The sequence below is a fragment of the Podarcis liolepis genome (genome assembly GCF_965112155.1).
Source record: "Podarcis liolepis genome assembly, chromosome: 12".
NCBI classification, from domain to species: Eukaryota; Metazoa; Chordata; class Lepidosauria; order Squamata; family Lacertidae; genus Podarcis; species Podarcis liolepis.
In genome coordinates this window covers 57,324,331-57,347,134 of record NC_139563.1, presented here as the reverse complement: position 1 = coordinate 57,347,134, position 22,804 = coordinate 57,324,331, and the positions used below count along the sequence as shown (strand labels likewise).

Below are 22,804 nucleotides of genomic sequence, written 5' to 3'. Positions count from 1 at the left end.
TTATGCACTGAGAAATTCACAAGATGACAAATTATTACCCTTTCTAAGCGGCGTATGTTAGTTGTTTGAAAGCACGCCAGTGCAAGTAGATAAATAGGTACTGCTGCGGCAGGAAGGTAAATGGCATTTCCATGTGCTCTGGCTTCCATCAGTGTGTTCTATTGCGCCAGAAGCAGCCTAGTCATGCTGGCCACATGACCCAGAAAGCTCCCCTAGTCCACTCAAAGAGCTTCAATCTCCAGAAGTCCTTGAGAAGAGGGATTGACTGTTGGGGGGGGACCATTACTGTTTCAAGTGGAATGATACTACTTTAAATGCTTAGTGCAGATAATTGAAGAGTCCCACACTGAACACCATTTCTCTTCCAAGATAATGACGCCCAATTCTATTTCCCATCACAGCCGAAGCTTTCACCTCCATCAGCATTTTATAATTTTTGGCCCCCAAACCATTGTTTGTTATTAGGCAGGTTGTCAGCTGTCTGCAATACCATACAGGGCCCAGGATGTCAGACAAAAGGATTTTTTAGTGAAAATAATGAAACCATGGAAGTATCCAGCCACAACCTTGTTGGACCATTAAACCCTGAGATTAAGAGTCTCATGCTCTGCTGGCTGAGCTACCCCAGCTGCTTGCGCATAATGGAAGAGGGCGGCAGAACAGCCCCTCTCTACTGTCTGCAGAGAGGTGGCAACCTTGCAGCCCATTATGCAGGAAAATGTAGATTGATGTCAATGAAAGCTTCTGCTGAAAAAAAGCCTTCTTGGTTTTTTAATAGCTGTGAATCAAAGGATGTCGTGGGAGTCTACCCCCACCTACCAGGATACTGACGTGGGTGATTTCTGAAAACACGGGCACTCAGGTGGGGTCGTCCATGCCAGGTGTTGGGGAGTCTATCCAAGAGTTGGATCTGAGCACAGAGCACAGGCTTCCCGTCTCCTCAAAACAAGTAGCAATTTGTGCTGGCTACCCACCAACAAAAATCAGAGACAGAAGAGAACCTGGAGTTCTTCATTCGCCTCTGCTCCTTAGAATGAAGTGTTCTGTGAAAGACAAAGTTGTGTACACTCCCCCTCCCCACATCGTACCAGTGCTAGGTATGTGCGGAGGTTGCATTCGGATACCATCTGTGCTTGTCAGAATCTCCCATTCCAATGGAAAAATTAACTCCCTCACTATCGCTGCTGTAAACGGTTACCAATGCAGCATAAAGGGATAACTGAAGAGAAGCAAGGTCACTGTTATTTATTATTTTTATTTATACAATTTGTACAAATTCGCTAACTTGCTGGGAGTTAAATACCAACGGTACATCATCTTCATATAATTTTATTTCAGTGTATAACAGCGCTTTGTGACACTTTCATTCTGGCAGGTGCTTGAGCTGAAAGCCCATAAACTTTAAGAGAACCACTGCTATGGCTCCATAAGCCTCAGGTTTGGAGAATGCAGATATCGTCCCCCCGACCTCACCCCTAATGCCATGGGCCCAACTGCTGTTTGGTTGCGCTGGTTCAATGTGATTTTTGTTCTGGCAGACGCTTTCATTGCTAAGGAGAAGAGATGATGAGAACATAGGAAGAGCCAATGGCCTCTCCATTCCAGCCTCCTTGTTGTCTTCCTGGGAGAGAAGTCATAGTGTTCCTTGCCTCTCAAAGCCAAACCAGGCAACATCTAGGTAAACCAGGCTAGAGATCCGTCTGTGATTGGATCCCTTTCATAGCTTCTTTCAAGCAGTCACTGAGGAAGAGGAGAGATTTGGACTGAGTCCCTGGCGCTGGGGGAGGAGGAGGGAGCTGAATGATTTCTCTTTCTCCTGCTTTTCCAATGCAAATCTTCCCCCTCACTACCATTTGCCCTGATGTAGGGAGATGAGGCTGTGGCTGAGGGAAGATCATAGAATCATAGAATCATAGAATCATAGAATCATAGAATCATAGAATCATAGAATCATAGAATCATAGAGTTGGAAGAGACCACAAGGGCCATCGAGTCCAACCCCCTGCCAAGCAGGAAACACCATCAGAGCACTCCTGACATATGGTTGTCAAGCCTCTGCTTAAAGACCTCCAAAAAAGGAGACTCCACCACACTCCTTGGCAGCAAATTCCACTGTCGAACAGCTCTTACTGTCAGGAAGTTCTTCCTAATGTTTAGGTGGAATCTTCTTTCTTGTAGTTTGGATCCATTGCTCCGTGTCCGCTTCTCTGGAGCAGCAGAAAACAACCTTTCTCCCTCCTCTATGTGACATCCTTTTATATATTTGAACATGGCTATCATATCACCCCTTAACCTCCTCTTCTCCAGGCTAAACATGCCCAGCTCCCTTAGCCGTTCCTCATAAGGCATCGTTTCCAGGCCTTTGACCATTTTGGTTGCCCTCCTCTGGACACGTTCCAGTTTGTCAGTGTCCTTCTTGAGTTGTGGTGCCCAGAACTGGACACAGTACTCCAGGTGTGGTCTGACCAGAGCAGAATACAGTGGCACTATTACTTCCCTTGATCTAGATGCTATACTCCTATTGATGCAGCCCAGAATTGCATTGGCTTTTTTAGCTGCCGCGTCACACTGTTGGCTCATGTCAAGTTTGTGGTCAACCAAGACTCCTAGATCCTTTTCACATGTACTGCTCTCAAGCCAGGTGTCCCCCATCTTGTATTTGTGCCTCTCATTTTTTTTGCCCAAGTGCAATACTTTACATTTCTCCCTGTTAAAATTCATCTTGTTTGTTTTTGCCCAGTTCTCTAATCTGTCAAGGTCGTTTTGAAGTGTGATCCTGTCCTCTGGGGTGTTAGCCACCCCTCCCAGTTTGGTGTCATCTGCAAATTTGATCAGGATGCCCTTGAGTCCATCATCCAAGTCGTTGATAAAGATGTTGAATAAGACCGGGCCCAAGACAGAACCCTGTGGCACCCCACTAGTCACTCTTCTCCAGGATGAAGAGGAACCATTGATGAGCACCCTTTGGGTTCGGTCAGTCAGCCAGTTACAAATCCACTGAGTGGTAGCATAGTCAAGACCGCATTTTACCAGCTTCTTTACAAGAATATCATGGGGCACCTTGTCAAATGCCTTGCTGAAATCAAGGTAGGCTACATCCACTGCGTTCCCTTCATCTACCAGGCTTGTAATTCTGTCAAAAAACGAGATCAGGTTAGTCTGACATGACTTATTTTTCAGAAATCCATGCTGACTATTGGTGATCACAGCATTCCTTTCTAGGTGCTCACAGACTGTTTGCTTAATGATCTGCTCCAGAATCTTCCCTGGTATTGATGTCAGACTGACTGGGCGGTAATTATTTGGGTCCTCTCTTTTCCCCTTTTTGAAAATAGGGACAACATTTGCCCTCCTCCAGTCTGCCGGGACTTCGCCTGTTCTCCAGGAATTCTCAAAGATGACTGCCAGTGGTTCTGAGATCACATCTGCCAGTTCTTTTAATACTCTTGGATGCAGTTCATCTGGCCCTGGAGACTTGAATACATCTAAACTAGCCAAATATTCTTGTACTATCTCCTTAGTTATTCTGGGCTGTGTTTCCTTTGCTGAATCATTTGCTCCAAATTCTTCAGGTCGGGCATTGTTTTCTTTATTGGAGAAGACTGAGGCAAAGAAGGAATTGAGGAGTTCAGCCCTTTCTGTGTCCCCTGTTTGCATTTCACCATCTTCTCCTCTGAGTGACCCAACTGTTTCTTTGTTCTTCCTTTTGCTACGAACATACCCATAAAAGCCTTTTTTGTTGCTTTTAACCTCTCTAGCAAGCCTGAGTTCATTCTGTGCTTTAGCTTTTCTGACTTTGTGTCTACACGTGCTGGCTATTTGTTTGAATTCCTCTTTGGTGGTTTCCCCCCTTTTCCATTTTTTGTACACATCCTTTTTAAATCTTAATTCAGTTAAAAGTTCTTTAGATAGCCACCCTGGCTTCTTTAGGCACCTTCCATGTTTCCGTCTCATTGGTATTGCCTGACGTTGTGCTTTTACTATCTCCCTCTTAACAAACTCCCAGCCATCATGAACTCCCTTTCCTTTTAGTATTGCTGTCCATGGGATCTCACCCAGCACTTCCCTAAGTTTTATGAAGTCAGCTTTCTTAAAGTCGAGAAATTGAGTCCTAGTATGCTTGGCTGCTCCTTTCCGCTGTATAGTAAACTTCAGAAGAGCATGATCACTCGCGCCTAATGATCCTTCCACATCTACCCCACTAACCAGGTCATCAACATTGGTTAGGACCAGATCTAAAATGGCTGTTCCTCTTGTTGCTTCTCCCACTTTCTGGACAATGAAGTTGTCTGCAAGGCCAGTGAGGAATCTGTTTGACCTTATGCTCTTGGCTGAGTTTGACGTCCAACAAATATCCGGGTAATTGAAGTCCCCCATTACTACTATCTCCCTTCCTTTTGCATGCTTGGCCATCTGTTCCAGGAAGGCATCATCTATGTCCTCCGTTTGGCTTGGGGATCTATAGTAAACTCCCACAATGAGGTCTCTGTTATTCTTCTCTCCCTTAATTTTGACCCAAATGCTCTCACTTTGGCTTTGAGGTTCTAAATCTTGGATCTCTTCACAGGTATACACATCCCTGACATATAACGCCACTCCTCCTCCTTTCTTGTCTGGTCTGTTTCTCTGAATCACCTGCTTTGCATGCAGAAGATCTTGGACGCAATCCCCTAGGTAGGGCTAGTAAGAGACTCCTGCCAGAAAACTTGGACAGCCACGGCCAGTCAGTGTGGTGTAGTGGTTAAGAGCGGTGGACTCGTAATCTGGGGAACCGGGTTCGCTTCCCCGCTCCTCCACCTGCAGCTGCTGGGTGACCTTGGGCCAGTCACACTTCTCTGAAGTCTCTCAGCCCCACTCACCTCACAGAGTGTTTGTTGTGGGGGAGGAAGGGAAAGGAGATTGTTAGTTGCTTTGAGACTCCTTAAAGCAGTGGTGTCCAAACTTTTTTCAAAGAGGGCCAGATTTGATGAAGTGAAGGGCCGTGGGGGCTGACCCCTTCGCTTGTGGGAAATTGCAGTCAAATATAACTAGCAAACATATGGCTAGGTAATGCATGAAGGGGGGAAAGACCACAGAGCTGTGTTCCTAGACTCAGTTAGGTCACGCCCCTCACCTGGAAGGAAGAAGTCAAGTTTCCTCCTTTGTTCATTCTGTTTTTCATCTTGTGAACTGCAAGCTCAGACCATATGTTTAGAGCTATTTCACCAAATTTTTGTATCCCAAAATTTCTGCCTGTTTACTAGCTGCTGCATGGATAAATTCATGAGCCCATGGGCTTAACCAAGGGAGGGACAGCTGCCCCCCCATCAATAAAAATACATAGCAAACTGAGGTTCTGCCCCTACCCCTAACAAAAGGCCTTCTCCCCCTAACAAAAATCCTGGCTACGTCCATGCATGAACCTGCCTTTTGGAATTTTGTAAGTAAATAATTTTAAACTTACTAAAGTGTGTGGTCTGTTTAATGCTAAGAGGGGTAGAAATGGAGAAGCTCTGGTAGCATACTGCGACTTTAAAACTCTGCTGGGGGCTCTCTCTTATGGGAGAGCATGTTTAGCCCCACTCTTTGGATCTATGATCCAGCCAAGCCTTTGATTAATTATGACTACATGGGTGATCTATATCTATTTTCTTCCACAGGACCCAGGCTCAGGCTCAGTATAAGGTAGCGTGCACATATGTTCCTATGTGTTTGCTGCAAACAATGCAGAAATCATAGGGGAAATGTTCTGTAACTCCAGGAAAGCCCAGTTAAATGAGAAGGCTGACATGTTTATTCATTTAGGCTTAACTAGTTCCTGTTTTAACTAAGAAAATGTGGAAGCAGCTGCAATATGTCAAGCAGCTGGAAACTACCCAGCCAGAATTATTTCAGCTGAGAGAACGTTATTAATTCCCAAACAAAACAACAGCGCTTATTTTTTCTGTGTTTATTAGATCATCATACGATATATGTTTTTTGGCAAGAAAGAGCCATTTTACAATCCTGAAAGAAGAAGAAATATATATATGGTTATATATATATATATGCGGTACATTTGTTCAGAAGGCAAGCTTTTGATGAATTCCAGTCCCTTTGCCACCTACTGTCACATCTTAAATTATGTAACAAAACTAATTTTACTGATAAATTACGAAGGTATTAACATGTGCAGAAGCTATTCAAATGCCTGCTCAGAAACCCTCTTTGGAGACTTCCCCAACCCTTTTCAGTATTCTAACATGTACAGTTGAAGCCTGATAATTAACCAAATTGCCTCCAAATATTAGAACACTGCACCAAATAGATGCACAAAGCTTGAGTAATTCATCCTTAGCTGTGATCTTTGTTTCCTTTTGATGTTTTGATTCCCACCCCTACTAGTGTCACTCATTTTTTTAAAAAGCTGATAATAGCTGGGACCTTCAACCTGCTCCCGCAGTGATGCTTTTGCCAAGCTGGAGAGAGGAGGCACCATTAGTGATTCCCCCACCCACCTACAGTTCCTTGTGCTCCCCCTCAAATCTGGTCCGGAGGATAATAGATCCCTCCTGGGCTACTTGAGAGTTGGCCTAAAGTGCTGTAGGAGGAAGAACTGGTGATAAATCTCTCCCCTTTCTGCCATCAAGACTCTCAGGTCCCCCCGGATCTTGGTTCTGCCTGTGAATCCAGGGAATCTAGTTAGCATCAAAACCATTGTACTCAGAATCACTACCATTAAGGATCTGTTTCCATGCGGCTTCTTCCCATGTGGTCATAGCCCACAGCATACATTTAAAGCAGTATGATACCACTTTAAACTGCCATGGCTTCCCCCAAAGAATTATGGGAGCTGTAGTCTATTAAGGGTACTGACAGTCAGGGGTGGCCCAATACATTTTGGTGCCCGAGGCAAAAACGCCCCCTCTGCCTACATCATGATAGAAGGCATGAAGCTCTCGCAAAGCCTTGATATCCTGCCAGGATGGATGAGAAAGCTTCAGAAAGCACTTCTCATGGAGGAGAACCACTTTCTGAAGCTTCTTTCCTGCCTGGCGGCAAAACTGGGTGGTAGAACATTTCCACTCTCAACTCTTTAATTTCCGCCGCCTGAGGCAGCTGCTTCATCTTGCCTCACGCTTGAGCTGGCTCTATTGGGAGTTGTTACGAGACACCCTCTTCCCCTCACAGAGCTTCAATTTCTCTCTCTCTTTTTAAATATTATTTATTGATTTTACATTGATTAATTATATACATTTTCCATTCGTTCTTCAAAATATGTTAACTTATACACAAATGTGAACCAAAATAAATCAATACTTCTTCACATGTGACTTCCCTCCACCTTATTGCGGGTTCTTACTTCTTCCTTATCTTTTAAACTGTGTTGTTTTCCTTATTTCACTTCTCTTGCATAATATATGTCATCTATCTATCTGTTATTTACTTTGCAAACTTTAGTCAAAACACATTAAAGGTTTTGCTTGAGAACAATGTTCTTCCAGGTACTCTTTAAAACAGGCCCACTCCTTTTTAAACCTTTGGTTTGGTTGATTTCTAATTACTTCTGTCATTTTTGCTAATTCCAAATATTCACACAATTTGATTTGCCATTCTTCCTTTGTGGGTGTCCTATCCCCTTTCTAATTTTTAGCAATCAGTATTCTTGCTGCAGCTGTAGCCAGGGCCGGATTTCGATGAAGAGCGGCCCTAGACTACTCCACTTGTGAGGCCAACCCCCCACCCTCATGACTAGAAGAAAATGGAAGAGTGTTATAAACGAAATTCAGTGAAGCCAAGGATGATGGACGGGTATTTAAAATTCTGCAATTCAAAATTTCTCCTCTAAAGGACATAAGATGTTATTGTTAAATACCATGGTGATTTTTAAAAATGCATAAAATTAACACTGAAAAACTTTTGCAATACCTGAACTTTGTAAACCTTTTGTGTAATAAGCATTGTTTTTTAGGAAAATGAAGTTGTAATGTTATTCTTAAAAAAAAAACACCTTGAGTTTACAAATTATATTGCCTGGGAAGTGTAAATAATATGACCATGATTACCTGACAGTGTGGCACTTTTAGAATCTACTTTATGTTGTCATTAAAAAGTCAGTTTTAAAATACATATTAAGAAGTAAACTACAACCATCAAATACAGGAAGGCTAAAATGTTTTTTTCCTAGCCTTCCTCATAGCAAAATCATCCAAAACTTCATCAAAATTTGTTTGTCTAAGTTTGTCACTTTCAATGTGACATCATGGCCCTTAATTCATTTTTAATTCTTTTGAGTCTTGAAAAACTCCTCTCTCCTGAGCAGTTAGTGGCCATAAGGCTAAGAAATAGCTGGAAGATTCCTAATGCTTCCACATTAGGAAAGGCCATATGAATTTTGTCCTTATAATATATAATTTGATAAAGTTCTGTATGAGTCAGAGAATGCGCGGCTGTAGGCCTATGGCTTTGTGTCACATACAGGTGAAAGTGCAAAAGTTCATCAATAGGTTTCAGGTCAATATCTTCTGGGTATGCTTCCATCAACTGTTCAACACCTTGCTTAATTTCTTGCTTAGATGCTGTCAAATTAGCAAGAATGGCAAACAATTCTGCAACATCACTGTGCACAGTACTTCTTCTTTTAAATTGGCTTCAAGTGCATCTAATAATGGATAAAGGATTTCATCTTAAACCTATCTCTTGAAGAAAGTGCATCTTAGGCATCATGTCCACTTCTGTCATTTCTTTGCCGTTCCCTCACTCTTTGTCTCCTTGTTTTGTAGTTGACATTTGGCAAGGTGGCTTTTGCTTGTTTCTCAAACTCATCAAAATCATCTCTAATTTTCCTCAAAAAATCCAGAAGTGAACTGTACAAACTTGTACAAGAACTCAGGTCTGCTTTTTGAAAGGGTTTGCTGACCTTGTGAAAATGACGTAGCACACGGGTCAAAAATGCAGCATAAACATAGATTCCAGGTCTTCCATTTTCTGCAAAAGATTGTTAGCTTGGAGCCTGGTCTCCCCCTTCCCATTAACATCTGTCAGGATGATGTCCAGTTACCAACCTGCAGCCTGGCCTCCTGCCTTCTACAGGTAGTTCTGTATCCCTCTGAGGATCCCTTCCCACTGCTGCCTTCCCTGATCCCCAAGGCCCCTCTCTCTCTCTGCCCGTGGGCAATCTGGAGTGCATGCTGCAGGCACCAACAGGGCTCTGTGAAGTGTGAAAGATAGACTTCTCTGCCTGGGAGGGGTGAGGCCAGTGCCAGTCATGTGTGCTTGCCTTGCTCTATTCAAGCCAAGGACGAGGGAAGGAATGGAAGAGACTTGGGAAAGCCTAGTCTATCTGGCCCAGCCGGCCTCCCACTCACATTCTCCCACTGATTAAAGTGCAGCATGTACCACTACTGACCTGACCCTTGAGCTGGGGAAGGCTGTGCAGCTGCTTGTTTTTTTTTTTTGAAAATTTTTTATTGTGTTTCTTTTCCATTGGTTCACAACATCTGTTACACCACAATAAACAAGAAACATTTTTATATATAAACAAGTATAAAAAAAGAAAATAAAAGTAAAAAAGAAAAAGGAGAGAAGAAAAAGAAGAAAGAAGAACAAGAACATTAAGTTTCATATTATCTTTTCCAAGAGTTACTCTTTTGTGGACCTCCTCACGTCCCCCCAACATTGCATTCTTTAACCTCACATTGTCAGCAATTTGTTACCTTATTTCTAAACTTGCTGTACCTTTCAATTATTATGTAACCAGCTTCAAAATATATTGTAATTCAGTTTTAGTACCTTTATAATAAACATAATATGTTTGTTTCAAATTTGTCTTATTTTTCTCTGTTAATATCTTACTTTATCATTTACCTAATTAAATTGCAGGAGCATGACATTCCTAATCGTGCACATTTTTAACATTCAGTCAACTTATAATACTTTTGTAGATAGTCCTTAATTTTTTTCCAGTCCTCCTCGACTTTTTCTTCGCTCAGATCTCGGATTCTGCCAGTCATTTCGGCCAATTCCATATAGTCCATCATCTGTGTCTGCCAGTCCTCCAGCGTGGGTAAATCTTGTGTCTTCCAGTGCTTTGCGATGAGAATTCTTGCTGCTGTGGTTGTGTACATAAACAAAGTTCTATCCTTTTTTAACACCTTCCGGTCCGCCATGCCCAGAAGGAAGGCCTCCGGTTTCTTGGGAAAGGTATATTTGAATATCTTTTTCAATTCATTGTATATCATTTCCCAGAAGGCCCTCACTTTCGGGCAGGTCCACCAGAGGTGAAAAAAAGTCCCTTCTGCCTCTTTGCATTTCCAACATTTATTGTCTGACAGATGATATATCTTAGCTAGCTTGACTGGGGTCATGTACCACCGGTATACCATTTTCATAATGTTCTCTTTCAGGGCAGTACATGCCGTAAACTTCATACCGGTGTTCCATAACCTTTCCCAGTCCTCAGACATAATGTTATGTCCAACATCCTGTGCCCATTTTATCATGGCAGATTTGACTGTTTCATCCTGTGTATTCCATTTAAGCAGCAAGTTATACATTCTCGACAGTATCTTAGTCTTTGGTTCTAACAATTCCGTTTCCAATTTCGATTTTTCCACCTGGAAACCAATTTTTTTATCCATTTTAAAAACCTCTTGAATTTGAGCATAATGTAGCCAGTCTCGCACCTTACCTTTTAGTTTATCCTGGCTCTGCAACTTCCAGTTATCTCCAGATCTCTCAATTAGTTCCCAATATTTTGGCCAGTAGGCCTCCATATTGGGTTTTTTTTTTAGAACCTTAGCTTCCATCGGTGATAGCCACCTCGGGGTCTTACTTTCTAATAAATCCTTGTACTTCAACCATACGGTGAAGATTGATTTTCTGACAATATGGTTTTTGAAAAGTTTATGAACCTTCGCCTTGTCATACCACAAATATGCATGCCAGCCGAAGAGATTGTCGAACCCCTCCAGATCTAGGACGTCAGTGTTCTCCAACAAAAACCAATCCTTCAACCAACAGAAGGCTGCAGCTTCATAATACAACCTCAAGTCCGGCAGGGCAAATCCCCCTCTTTCTTTAGCATCAGTAAGTATTTTAAATTTTATTCGGGGCTTTTTGCCCTGCCAGACAAACCTGGATATATCCTTCTGCCATTTTCCAAAACACTCCATTCTGTCCACGATCTGAAGGGTCTGAAACAAGAATAGCATTTTCGGCAAGACACACATCTTTATAGCTGCAATTCGACCTGACAAGGTAAGTTTAAGTCTTGACCAAATATCCAAGTCCTTTTTAATTTCCAGCCAACATTTTTCATAGTTATCTTTAAATAGGTTCAGGTTTTTGGTGGACAAGTGTACCCCCAAGTATTTCACTTTTTTAGCCACACTTAATTCTGTTTCTTTCTGGTACCCATCTATTTCTGTAGATGTCAAATTCTTAACCAAAACCTTAGTTTTTTGTTTATTCAGCTTAAATCCCGCCACCCGACCAAAGTCCGAGATAAGTTCAAGTACTCTTTTTGTACTAGATTCTGGCTCCTGTAATGTTAAGACTAGGTCATCTGCAAAAGCTTTCAGTTTGTATTGTTTCGCTCCGACCTCAATACCTTTCACCAACCGATCCTCTCTGATCAAATTCAGCAACACCTCCAGTACAGAAATAAATAACAGAGGAGATAAAGGGCACCCCTGTCGTGTCCCTTTTTCAATTTTAAATTCCTCCGATACCACATTGTTCACTATCAGTTTGGCTTTTTGTTCTGAATAGATTGCATCTATTCCATTTTCAAACCCCCGCCCCACTCCCATCCCTTCCAAGTTCTTCTTCATGAACAACCAAGAAATGTTGTCAAATGCTTTCTCCGCATCAATAAAGATTAGGGCCGCCCTTGTGTTCCTAATCCGCAAAAGTTCCAAAATGTCTATAATATTCCTGGTGTTATCAGACATATGTCTACCGGGGAGAAAGCCTGCTTGGTCCTTGTGAATTACTTCATTTAGAACTTTTTTAAGTCTACTTGCCAAAATGTCTGCAAATATTTTGTAATCCACATTCAGGAGTGAGATGGGGCGGTAGTTCTTGAGCTGAGTCTTTTCCAGTTCTGACTTAGGTATCAATGTGATAAATGCTTCTTTCCACGTTTCCGGTGCCTTCTTTCCCTCCATAATCTGGTTGCATACCTCCATCAGAGGTTGTATCAAGTAGTCCTTCAAAGTCTTATAGTATTTGGAGGTAAGGCCGTCTGGGTCTGGAGATTTACCAAGTTGCATATTCTGGATGGCACCTTCAATTTCCTGATGGGTTATTTTGCAATTCAAAATTGATCTTTTATCCTCACTTATTTTTGATAATCCATTTGCCTTTAAAAAATTGTCTATTTCAGGTTCTTTCTGAGGCCCTTGTGCATAAAGATCTTTGAAATATCTGTGGAAGCATTTCCTGATTTCTTCTGGTTTCTGAACTATTCTTCCTTGAATCTCTAAATTTGTAACCGTGTTTAACTTTTGTCTTTTTTTCAGCTGCCAAGCTAGCAGCTTTCCACATTTGTTTGCTGATTCAAACGATCTCTGTTTCATTTGTTTAATTTTCCATTCTATCTCTTGATTAATCAGTTTCAAATATTGTGCTTGATGGAATTTAATTTCTCTCAGCACTTCCTTCGACTTTGGTTTAATCCTCAATTTTTTCTCTCCTTCGCTTATTTTCTCCAAAATTTTTTCCCTTTTTCCATTCCAAATTTTTTTCTTAATTGTATTCTGTTGTATCAGAAACCCCCTCATAACTGCTTTGCTTGCGTCCCAGATTGTTCTTTTCTCCACTGTGGTGTTCAAATTTATTTCAAAATAGTCCTTTAGGGTTTTTTGGGCCTTCTTCACAATCTCTTGGTCTCTTAACAAGGTGTCATTCATTCTCCATCTAAAGGATCCGGTTGGGATGAGTCTCAGTTCCAATTTCAAGGCGTTATGGTCGGAGCAGGTTTTTGGGCAGATTTCTACCTTTCTTGTTTTAGGTGCCAGCCCTCTAGATATCCAAATTTGGTCGATTCGTGTCCATGACAGGTGGGCCTCAGAATAGAATGTTCCTTCTTTACCTAAGGGGTTTCTTGTCCTCCATATATCAATCAAGTCCATATTGTCTGTCAGTTCAAAAAAGGTTTTAGGGAGTCTGCCGTCAGTTGTTAGATTCTGGTTTTGAGATTTATCCATGTTTGTTGAGACTACCCCATTCATGTCACCCATAAATATAATATTTGAGTAGTCCAGGTAGTCCAGCATGGTCTCATGCAGCTTCTTATAGAATTCTGATTTTCCATCATTTGGTGCGTAAATTCCCAATATCAAAATTTTTTCACCTTGTGTTTGGATTTCAATTGCCAATATTCTTCCTTGGTCATCCTTAAATAGGAATTTTGGTGACAGGCTCTCCTTTGCATATATCACCACACCTCTTTTCTTAACTTTATCCGAAGAGATAAATTCTTGGCCTAGTCTTTTATTAATTAGCACTTTCCTGTGGAGCCTAGTCACGTGTGTTTCTTGTAAACATATTATGTCCAATTGTTCCTTTTTTAAGATGTGGAAAATCCTTCTCCTTTTTTCCGGGGAATTCCCGCCATTTATGTTCCAGCTAAGAAGTTGCAGAGACATCTTGTTCTGAAGTTGGTCCTAAAGTGGGGTGTCTTCCTTTTCCTCCGATCCCAAGGGCGTAGGCGTTGGCCCACCCCCAGGTGGTACTGGTGTGGGCAAAAGTGGTAGCCAAGCTGCTCCTTTCTGTAGATCTTCCCCGTGGTCGTGCAGGAACTTTTGGTTGTCTTCAGTTGTTCTAATTTTAATCTTCCTTTCCTTGTAAGTAAAAGATAGTCCTTGTGGAAACTCCCACCTGTAGGGTATTGCGTTGTATCTCAGCAGTTTAGCTAGCTCTGAGTAGGTAGCTCTAAGTTCCAGTAGCTGTCTCGGGATATCTCTGTAGATCTCCACCCTTTTATCTTGTATTTCTATTGCTTTTTTGAAGTGGAGGCCTAGTATCTTGTCTCTCTCCTCCTTTGATCTCAAGATTATTAAACAGTCTCTGGATCTGTCCTTCCTTGCCAGTCTTCCCAGTCTGAATGCCGAAACGATTTTAAAATCTGTATCTTCCTTTATACCCCAGAACTTGGAGAATTCTTGTGTCAAGTATCCAATCAGATCTCCTTTCTCAAGTTCTGGGATACCTCTCAATTTGAGATTATTCTCACGGTTTTTCAATTCCACCATTGACAGATAGGCTTGTTGTTCCCCCACCTGCTTGTGCAGAGGCTTAACTTCTCCCTTTATCTCCTCGACCTCCTTCTGTAGAACTCCCACTTTCTGAATAGCTTCCCCAGCTAACTCACGATTTTCAGCTGTTGCTCCTTGCAGGTTTCCTATTGCTTGTGTGTGCTGGGAAACTTGTTCAGTCAATTTCTGGATCGAGGATGTCGCTTTATCTATTTTCAAAGACTGATCATCCACCTTTTGGTTTAGCTTTGACAATTGTTCCAATATTTGTTTCAACACTGTGTCTGATCCACCTGCTGCCATATCTTCCTCCGTGGACTTCTCAGTCTTTTCAGCTTCTGCCTTTTGTGTCACCAACACCGCTGGCACCGATGATCGGCGTCCCTGGGTCAAAGTTGTTTGTAAAAGTTGTGCTGGTTTTTTTTCTTTCTCTTTTTCCTTGGCCTCTTTAGTTTCCTTAGCTTTAGATGCTCTTGTTCTCCCTGCACCACTCATTACACATCTGTCAATGTTCAAGGTCAAGCTGTCAATTATCCCATGGGAAAGACAGACCCATTTGTAAACAGTCAATGAGGAGGAAGTCAAAACAAAAAGTCAGTTCCCAGGTTTTTGTAATTCCGCAAACCTCTAGGGGGAGTGCCACCAAATTTCAGGAACAAAGAAGAAAGTTCTCCGCCATTAATATTTCAAATGACGCAATTCAGAAAAGATACAACAGTTCCTGCATAGCCCAAAAGTTCACCAGAGCACTTTTTGTTTTGAACAAAGTTTCATAGAAGGTGCCTGTAACAATGTCCCATCCACTCTGCTACTGCTCAAAAGTATCAATTTAGCTCCACAAATTTCAGCAACAGTATCCTCCCTGGCAGTCCGGTAATCTGGCTCTTTAAAATTGCAGCCCTGCGAACAGGAGGAAAGCTCCAACTTATACTTAAAGCTCCTTTTAATTCGTTAGCCGTTCCTCTCTTCAATTTAAAAGAAAAGCCACTTCATAAGCGCACGAAAGTTTAAACTTCCTAAAGTCCCTTTTGAAGTGCGTCCCGCTTCTCAAGTCCTTGCTTTGAACTTGTCAGCAATGCCGGGAGGCGGACTTCCCTTTATCGTCTCCCGGTTTCAGCCAAATTTTTAGTAGATTCTTTGCCAATCTAATGCCCCTTACTCACGGGTATGTTGCTTGCAGCTTGATGTTGATTTTGGGAAGAAAGGTCAGCGCTCATCTGCAACAGCCGCGCGGCTTCACTTCCGCGGAAAGAGCGATGAACTCACAGCACCGCTCCCCCTCCTTCACTCCGGATCTCCTTACGGGGTCCCTTCTGTGATTTCGGGGTAGCTTCTGGTGCCCGCCGAGTCCCACGGCCACGGGCTCACTCTACCCGTGGTTTTTCTTTCTGGGTCGTCGCTATGCCGCAGCGTACGACCCTTTTCCGCGGAGCCCCTCTTCAGAGAACGAAGAGGACCGCCATTACAGTTTCGCGCCGCCTCCGGAAGTGTGCGCAGCTGCTTGTTGACTCTCTGGGCCTGCTGGTTCTGGATTCTGAGATGGAAAATTTTGGGGGGGTGAGGATGCTCAGCAGCCCAGCTTGTCAGTGCGAAAGTCCCTGCAGGTCTCTGTGGTTAGCAGAAGAAGGAAGTTCCAGCCAAATACAGAAGCAAAACAGCGGTCAGTAGACCACAATCTTTATTGTGGCGCAACAGGTCTCCACACAGAGTAAGAACCCCAAACATGGGTTACAAGCTCTTTGAAGACCTTCCCTCCCTACCCAGAATACATTTCCAGACCATCATTGATACATCGCTGATACATCATCATGTCACGAGGAGGGAGGGGAATCGTGGGGTTACCCAAGTTCATCAACTTGCCCCAGTTATCAGATCAAGTTCCTAACACCTTAAGTACCCGCCAGCTAAAAAACAATACAGTGGTGCCTTGCAAGACGAAAAGAATCTGTTCTGTGATTCTCTTCGTTTAGCGGTTTTTTCGTCTTGCGAAGCAAGCCCATTGACAGATTAGCGCTATTAGCGGCTTTTAGCGGCTTATCTGCTGATCAGATCAGCTGATAAGCGGCTTAGCGGCTTAGAAAAAGGGGGGGGGAAGGGAAAAAAACCAGCAGGAACTCGCAAGACATTTTCGTCTTGCGAAGCAAGCCCATAGGAAATTCGTTTTGCGAAGCACCTCCAAAACAGAAAACTCTTTCGTCTAGTGAGTTTTCCGTCTTGCGAGGCATTCGTCTTGCGGGGCACCACTGTACAGTGGTACCTCAGGTTACATATGCTTCAGGTTACAGACTCCGCTAACCCAGAAATAGTACCTCGGGTTAAGAACTTTGCTTCAGGATGAGAACAGAAATCGTGTTCTGGCAGCGCGGCAGCAGCAGGAGGCCCCATTAGCTAAAGTGGTGCCTCAGGTTAAGAACAGTTTCAGGTTAAGAACGGACCTCCGGAACAAATTAAGTATGTAACCAGAGGTACTACTGTAAAACTATCTATGCATATATTTGCCTTCTGGCCTTCCCAAGGATGGGCTGTGGGAACACCTGGGCTCAGGAAACCCATCAACGGATGTTCATTGTTCCCCTCAAGGGAGGGATGCTCTGTAATTGACTGTATATCCTAAGGATTATGGAGGGGGTGTATCCAAGCTGAGTAAGTGACATCACTTAGAGGATTATGGAGGAAGGCGATGTCCAAGTCCGCCTTTCCTTTTGAAGCAAAATGTCATTGAAATGGAAGAATTGGTTATGGCATTGATCTTATGTGATTTTCAAAGGTCCATCAGCACGGTCAAGTACAAGGCGATACAATTTTGACACTTTTTTGCAACAATGCAACAAGTTTTGCCAACAGAAACCAGATGGGATACAATTTGTGAGCTTTCTCCATTAACAGTGTAAAGGCTCATTGTCCTGGGGTTTTGAGGGAGGTGTTGAGAGGTGACAAAAATGATTTCCAAGAAGTGCCCCCCTTTATTTCCATAACAAGTCCTTGAGTCTGTACTCTGAATAGCGGCACCAGGGACCTAGAAGTGGCAGCGCTTGTCAGCCCAACCCCTGCAGAGTCTCATCAGGGCTGGCCTTAAGGCAACTGGGCCAAATTGAGCCCCACAGGCCACTCCTAAGGGGGGTCCCCACACCAGGGCAATCTAGATGGATTGTATTTATATCTCTTAAGATTCCAAGTTGGGCACCACTGGCTAGCCCTGAGCCTTATAGTTGCTGGGCCCAAGTTGCCCTGCCCTCGCATGAAGTCTTGGGTTTGCAATTTTGGGAGAGGGGAGCAGGCGGGCTGGTGAGGCCCCCTAGATTTAGAGGCGCTAGGTTCCAGCCTCCTTAGCCTATACATAAATCCAGCCCTGCTCCCTTGTTCCTCTACCTACATTAGCAGGCTGTGCACAAGAGCAAGTTTTTATGCACCCACATAGCCCAGCCTATGACTAGCAATCCACATGATATTCAGAACCAGCTCAGTTTCGATTTGTGTTCACATGAAGTATAATATTCAAACCTATAGGGCATCTTTAAAAATACCACACTTTTTGTTTTTAAAAAAACTGAAAATATTTGCGGGGGAAACATGCAAGTAGTCAACAAGTGACTCATAAATTTAATCACAACTTTGCTTCTTTTTATGCAACTGAGTACCAAACACTTTCACCAGACCAGCAGTCTGGCTTCATTAAAAGAGGTAGTATGATCCACTATCAATAACATGAAAAACCACATTTTAGATTTTTTTTTACTTTGTGTTAAGTTGGATTTCAATGTACAACATCAGAGGTGATGGTCAAAGTGGGTTCTACCCAAGGTTAAAAAACAAATTGTCAGTTCTCAAGACACACTGAATTGTTATGGGAAGGGATTACGAGAGTCAGTGCTTTTTTCTGGGGGTACAGAAGGGTGCGCAGGGCCAGCAACATTTTTTTCTAGAATAAAAGAACTGGTTAAAAGTGTGGCACTCACTGTAACAACTTCATTGCAAGTAGGGGCACTTTTTTTTTTTAAGAAGAGTTGTCGAACAACATCTGATGAGTGCAATATTGGCTATACTTGATTTAATGCTTACAGCATATTTTCTTTTTCCTTTATTTAAAAATTGGCACTGTTACTAGATCCATCAAAGACATGTTGGGAGTAATATAAAGCAGTCATTTTCAATTAAAGGTTTGATCTGAGAAGCTGTGCATTGTGTGTTCAAGTGATCTGCATGGGCCACAAGTGCAAATGAAAGGTGAAGCTTACACATTACTCCAGTTCAGTCTGAGTAACATTGAAAGCTGATTTCAAAACAACAGTGATTGAATCTAGAATTTAGTATTTACTGCACACACCTAAACAAATTTACTTTGATGCAAGTCACCCAAAGTTCACGTTTATTATTATTATTTATTAAATTTGTATACCGCTGTTCAACCAAAGATCACAGGGCGGTTCAGAACATAAAAATGAGAACACAAAATACATAATAAAAAAAAACAAAAAACTAAGCAATAACCCCTCTCCATATCCTAGTTTACGTCTTTAAGATTACAGCCTTAGGGCCATTTCACATTACATGTGTCAGACAATTCTGCCTTTTTTTGTGAATGCTCCTGTAGAAGTGTCTGCAATGACACGTTCAGTGCACACACTTTCTAGATTTGTAGGTACACACTTAAATAGCCTAGGTATACATCTAAGAATCTAATCTGTTAAAAGTCTTTAATTTCATAGAACCAGAGAGTTAGAATGGATCCCAAGGGTCATCTAGTCCACCCCCCTGCAATGCAGGAATCTCAACTCAAGCATCCAGGACACAGTCAAACAGCTCTTACTGTCAGAATCTTATTTCTAGTAACTTGAGGCCATGGGTTCGAGTCCTACCCTCCAGAGCAGAAAGCAAGCTTGCTCCATCGTTCACGTGACAGCCCTTAAGACATATGAAGATGGCTATCATATCTCCTCTCAGCCTTCTCTTTTCCAGGCTACACATACCCAGCTCCTTCAACCATTCCTCATAAGGCTTGGTTTCCAGACCCTTAATCATCTTGGCTGCCCTTCTCTGCACACCTTCCAGCTTGTCAACATCCTCCTCAAATTGTGGCGCCCAGAACTGGACACAGTATTTCAGGTGTGATCTGACCAAGGCAGAATAGAGTGGTACCATTACTTCTCTTGATCTAGACACTACATTTCTGTCGATGCATCTGAAAATAGCACTAGTTTGGGGGGGGGGGGTTGGCTGCTGCTGCTGCTGTATCACACTGTTGACTCATGTTAAGCTTGTGGTCCACCTAGATCCTTTTCACATGAACTGCTAGTAAGCCAGGTGTCCCTATCTTATATTTGTGCATCTGGTACTTCCTGCCTAAGTGCAGAACATATTGAAATTCAATTTGATAGTTTTGGTCCAGTTCTCCAAGCTGTTAAGCTGGGGAGAGAAAAAGGTAACTCCCCCCCACCCATGATGATCACTGACATCAAAAACACCCCTAGATCACCTAGGTCTGAAAGAAACCTTAGATTTCCAAATCTGGAAATTTGATGAGCATCCCCTCAGTTCGTTCATCCAAGTCATTTATGAAAACATTGAACAACAACGGGCCCAGGACAGAACCCTGCGCACTCCACTTGTCACTTTCTTTCAGGATGACAAGAACTCCTATCCTGCTTGGACTCCTCTTTGAGCATTTCTGACCATGTGATCAAACCCAGGAGCTCCTTCAGCTTTTCGAAATTGGCCTTCTTAAAGTCCAGAGTGTGTGTCCAACTACACTCAGTTCTCCCTTGCCTTTGTATCATGAAACCCAGGAGGACATGATCACTTCCTCCCAAGTTTCCAAGTGCTTCCACTTTGTTGATCAGTTCCTCCCTGTTGGTGAGGACCAGGTCCAAGAAAGATGATCCCCTTGTTGCTTCTTCCACCTTCTGGGAAATGAAATCGTCAGTGAGACTTTTCTTCAAAATGTTTTTGTTTGATTACTGCACAACACTAGAACTCATTCAAGGCTCTGAGTATATTAAAACCAAAGTTTGTTTTAAATATTGCTTTCATAATATTGCCCATTATAGCTCAGTCAGAAGAGTATGAGACTCTTAATCTCAGGGTTGTGGATTTGAGTCCCATGTTGGGCAAAAAATTCCTGCATTGCAGGACGTAGCACTAGATGACCCTTGTAGCACCTTCCAACTCTACGATTCTATGATCACATTCAATAATAACTGTAAGACATTTTTCTAAGACAGAGAAAAGCCCACCTCTCAAGTCCCTTAAACATAACTGCATACTGATTCCCACTCTCCCTTAAACTGAAGACTGGGGTACGTTGTTGTGGCGTGTGCCTACACCTGGGGTCTCTGCCCGATACTTTGGTGTGTCACCTGAGGGGCCTGGTTGATACAGCAGGTGAAGGAGGAGAGTGAACAAAAGGAAAGTGGGTGGTGTATATGGGAGAAACGGCCACTGCCTGGCCTCCCAGTTCAGGAGCGGAAACAAAGCAATGGGAAAATCTGCAACCTGGCCACCCTAAGCAAGGTCTCATCTACTCTGCAATTACAACATACTAAGAGACTGAGAAGCAAGTGCAGGTGGAATCTTTGTAATCCAAACCCAGAGGGCATAACAATGGAAGACAATGAAGGACATTTATCGCAAGCAGAAACTATGGAAGATTCCAGTATTCTTTTTTTAAATAATAATAATAAACTCACCATGATATGGAATGAATCTGTTGTTTTCTAGTGGTCTTAATTTCTACATCATTTCTTCATCATATTCTGGAAAACTGCAATCATTCCCTAGTATTTGGTAACTCTTACATCTCCTATGAAGTTCATTTTGAATAAATCAGTCACCACATCAAAAACAGTGAGTAAAAGTCCCCTTGAAGCAACTTTACCATGTTAAAAATGAAAGACTCAGGCCCCAGAGGAATGTGGAGAAGGAATACTAAACATCCAAATATTACCCATGGGTCATCTGACACATCACACAAAGAAAGGCAAAACCATCAAGTGTATACTCAGCAGGCTACTGCAACCAATCCTGGAGCTCTGCTGAGTGTCTTTGTGCCATTCACATCTGTCACACATTTTCAGATGCATACAATGAGTATCTTCAGTGTACGCCTAAATAATGTCATGCAAAGGGGCCCAAAGTCAATAGGAAAACTCTGATTCAAAGACTACCCATTTTATTTTATGAAGTCTCTTTAGAGAATAAATATTTCCTAGGCAATCAGTTTTTTTGTTGCTAGACCTCTGCTTATCATTGTTGGCGCTGAACATTTTTACCTTCCACACAATTGCTATGATATTCACACCATCAACAGTACATCACAATTTTAGTTCTTGGCAGCAAGACACCCCTTTCCTCCCCAAAACAACTGTCAGCAAAAAAAGGGGGAGCCAGACTTAAGATGCCCTAGGGTTGGACCACAGGCAGAGCTGCTATAAACCTGTTCCACCCAGTGTTTGTTCAAGTGAAGCAGGGTGATGGATCTTCTTCCGCCCTGGAACCATTTCCCACACTTTATCTTACCACAGTTCCTTGGAGTCGGCATGATCCAGTTGCTTCCTTGATTAACAAACATCACTCATCTCACATCTTTCACTTGCTTCTGCCATTACCTCCTGTCCTGGGCTCCTGGTTTCCCATATTTAAAATACAAGTGACTCCAAGGTTTTTAGGCTGGTATACATTGTTTTGTGCTTATTACCATACTGTGCTGCATCAATATGTTAATACATGTCTTAAAATCACAAAGACCATTTTTTTAAGTGTATGGGATTTAAATATAGGCTTCCAATAAAAAGCACTATAAAAACTTTCATTCTTGCTTTGAAGACATCAGAAAAGAATTCCCCCTGGGGCTGCTCATCCACCAGTGTCCAAACAGTGCTAACTAGGAGGAGAGCAAAGGTCAACAGAGCACTAGCAAGTCTTCTGCTGCTCCCAAGCCTGCTCTCTTCTGCCCAAGTCACTGTTCACTGCAGAGAAGAGAGGTTAAGTGGAGGATTTCACCGCCTGCTCGTATGGTGGTGGTGGGGTATTACAGTAAGAAGGGAGAGGAGGGTAAACTGGGTTCACTTGTGGGGACTTAGGTTGGACATGGTAAGTCATAGCCATGGGGTTCATCATAGCTCCTTCTGGGTCTGTGTAGTATGCCATCCCCGGCTGCTGGGCTCCTAAAAGTGGGAGACACAAAAGAGTAATGCCGGACATTGGTCTGTGTTGTCAATACTTGAAAGGAGTCACAGATGATTTTCAAGGCACCAACTTGTTCACTTCAAAGAAATCCCTTTCTTTATCTATAATACATATGTATTATATGTACACAAAATGGGTGCACCCCTGCTGGCTCCACTCTCTAACCCCCTTGATATTCCCCCCCAGTAAACCCACAGAGCTTCCCCCTCCCTACCCCAGTGCAAATACTAAGCTTGCTATTCACCTCCCCAGTCCTATCCTTGGAGGGCATTCTTGAAACCCCCCACCCTGGATCACTCAAGCCAAAGATGGGGTGGGGAGCTTGTACATCTTTACTCCTGATGCAATCCATTTCTGTCATTTTCCAAATTTAACGTCATCCAGCAATAAGGATGTTTTGGGGC

General features: G+C 42.7%; 1 protein-coding gene and 1 long non-coding RNA gene across 3 annotated transcripts in view; one reads left to right on the top strand and one right to left on the bottom strand.

The window, feature by feature from the left end:
• Nucleotides 1–16,376: 16,376 nt before the first annotated feature.
• On the top strand, nucleotides 16,377–20,879 carry LOC310690203. The gene is made up of 2 exons (XR_014517974.1): nucleotides 16,377–20,034; nucleotides 20,075–20,879. It is a non-coding gene; the product is annotated as an uncharacterized lncRNA (long non-coding RNA).
• Nucleotides 18,579–22,804, bottom strand: part of VOPP1 (VOPP1 WW domain binding protein) — a 38,170-nt gene continuing 33,944 nt past the window's right edge. For both annotated transcript variants that reach the window (XM_083468909.1, XM_083468910.1), the window contains one exon: nucleotides 18,579–22,378. In XM_083468909.1, the coding sequence (XP_083325035.1) occupies nucleotides 22,197–22,378 (182 nt within the window). In that variant the 3' untranslated portion in view covers nucleotides 18,579–22,196. The remainder of the gene's footprint in view (nucleotides 22,379–22,804) is intronic.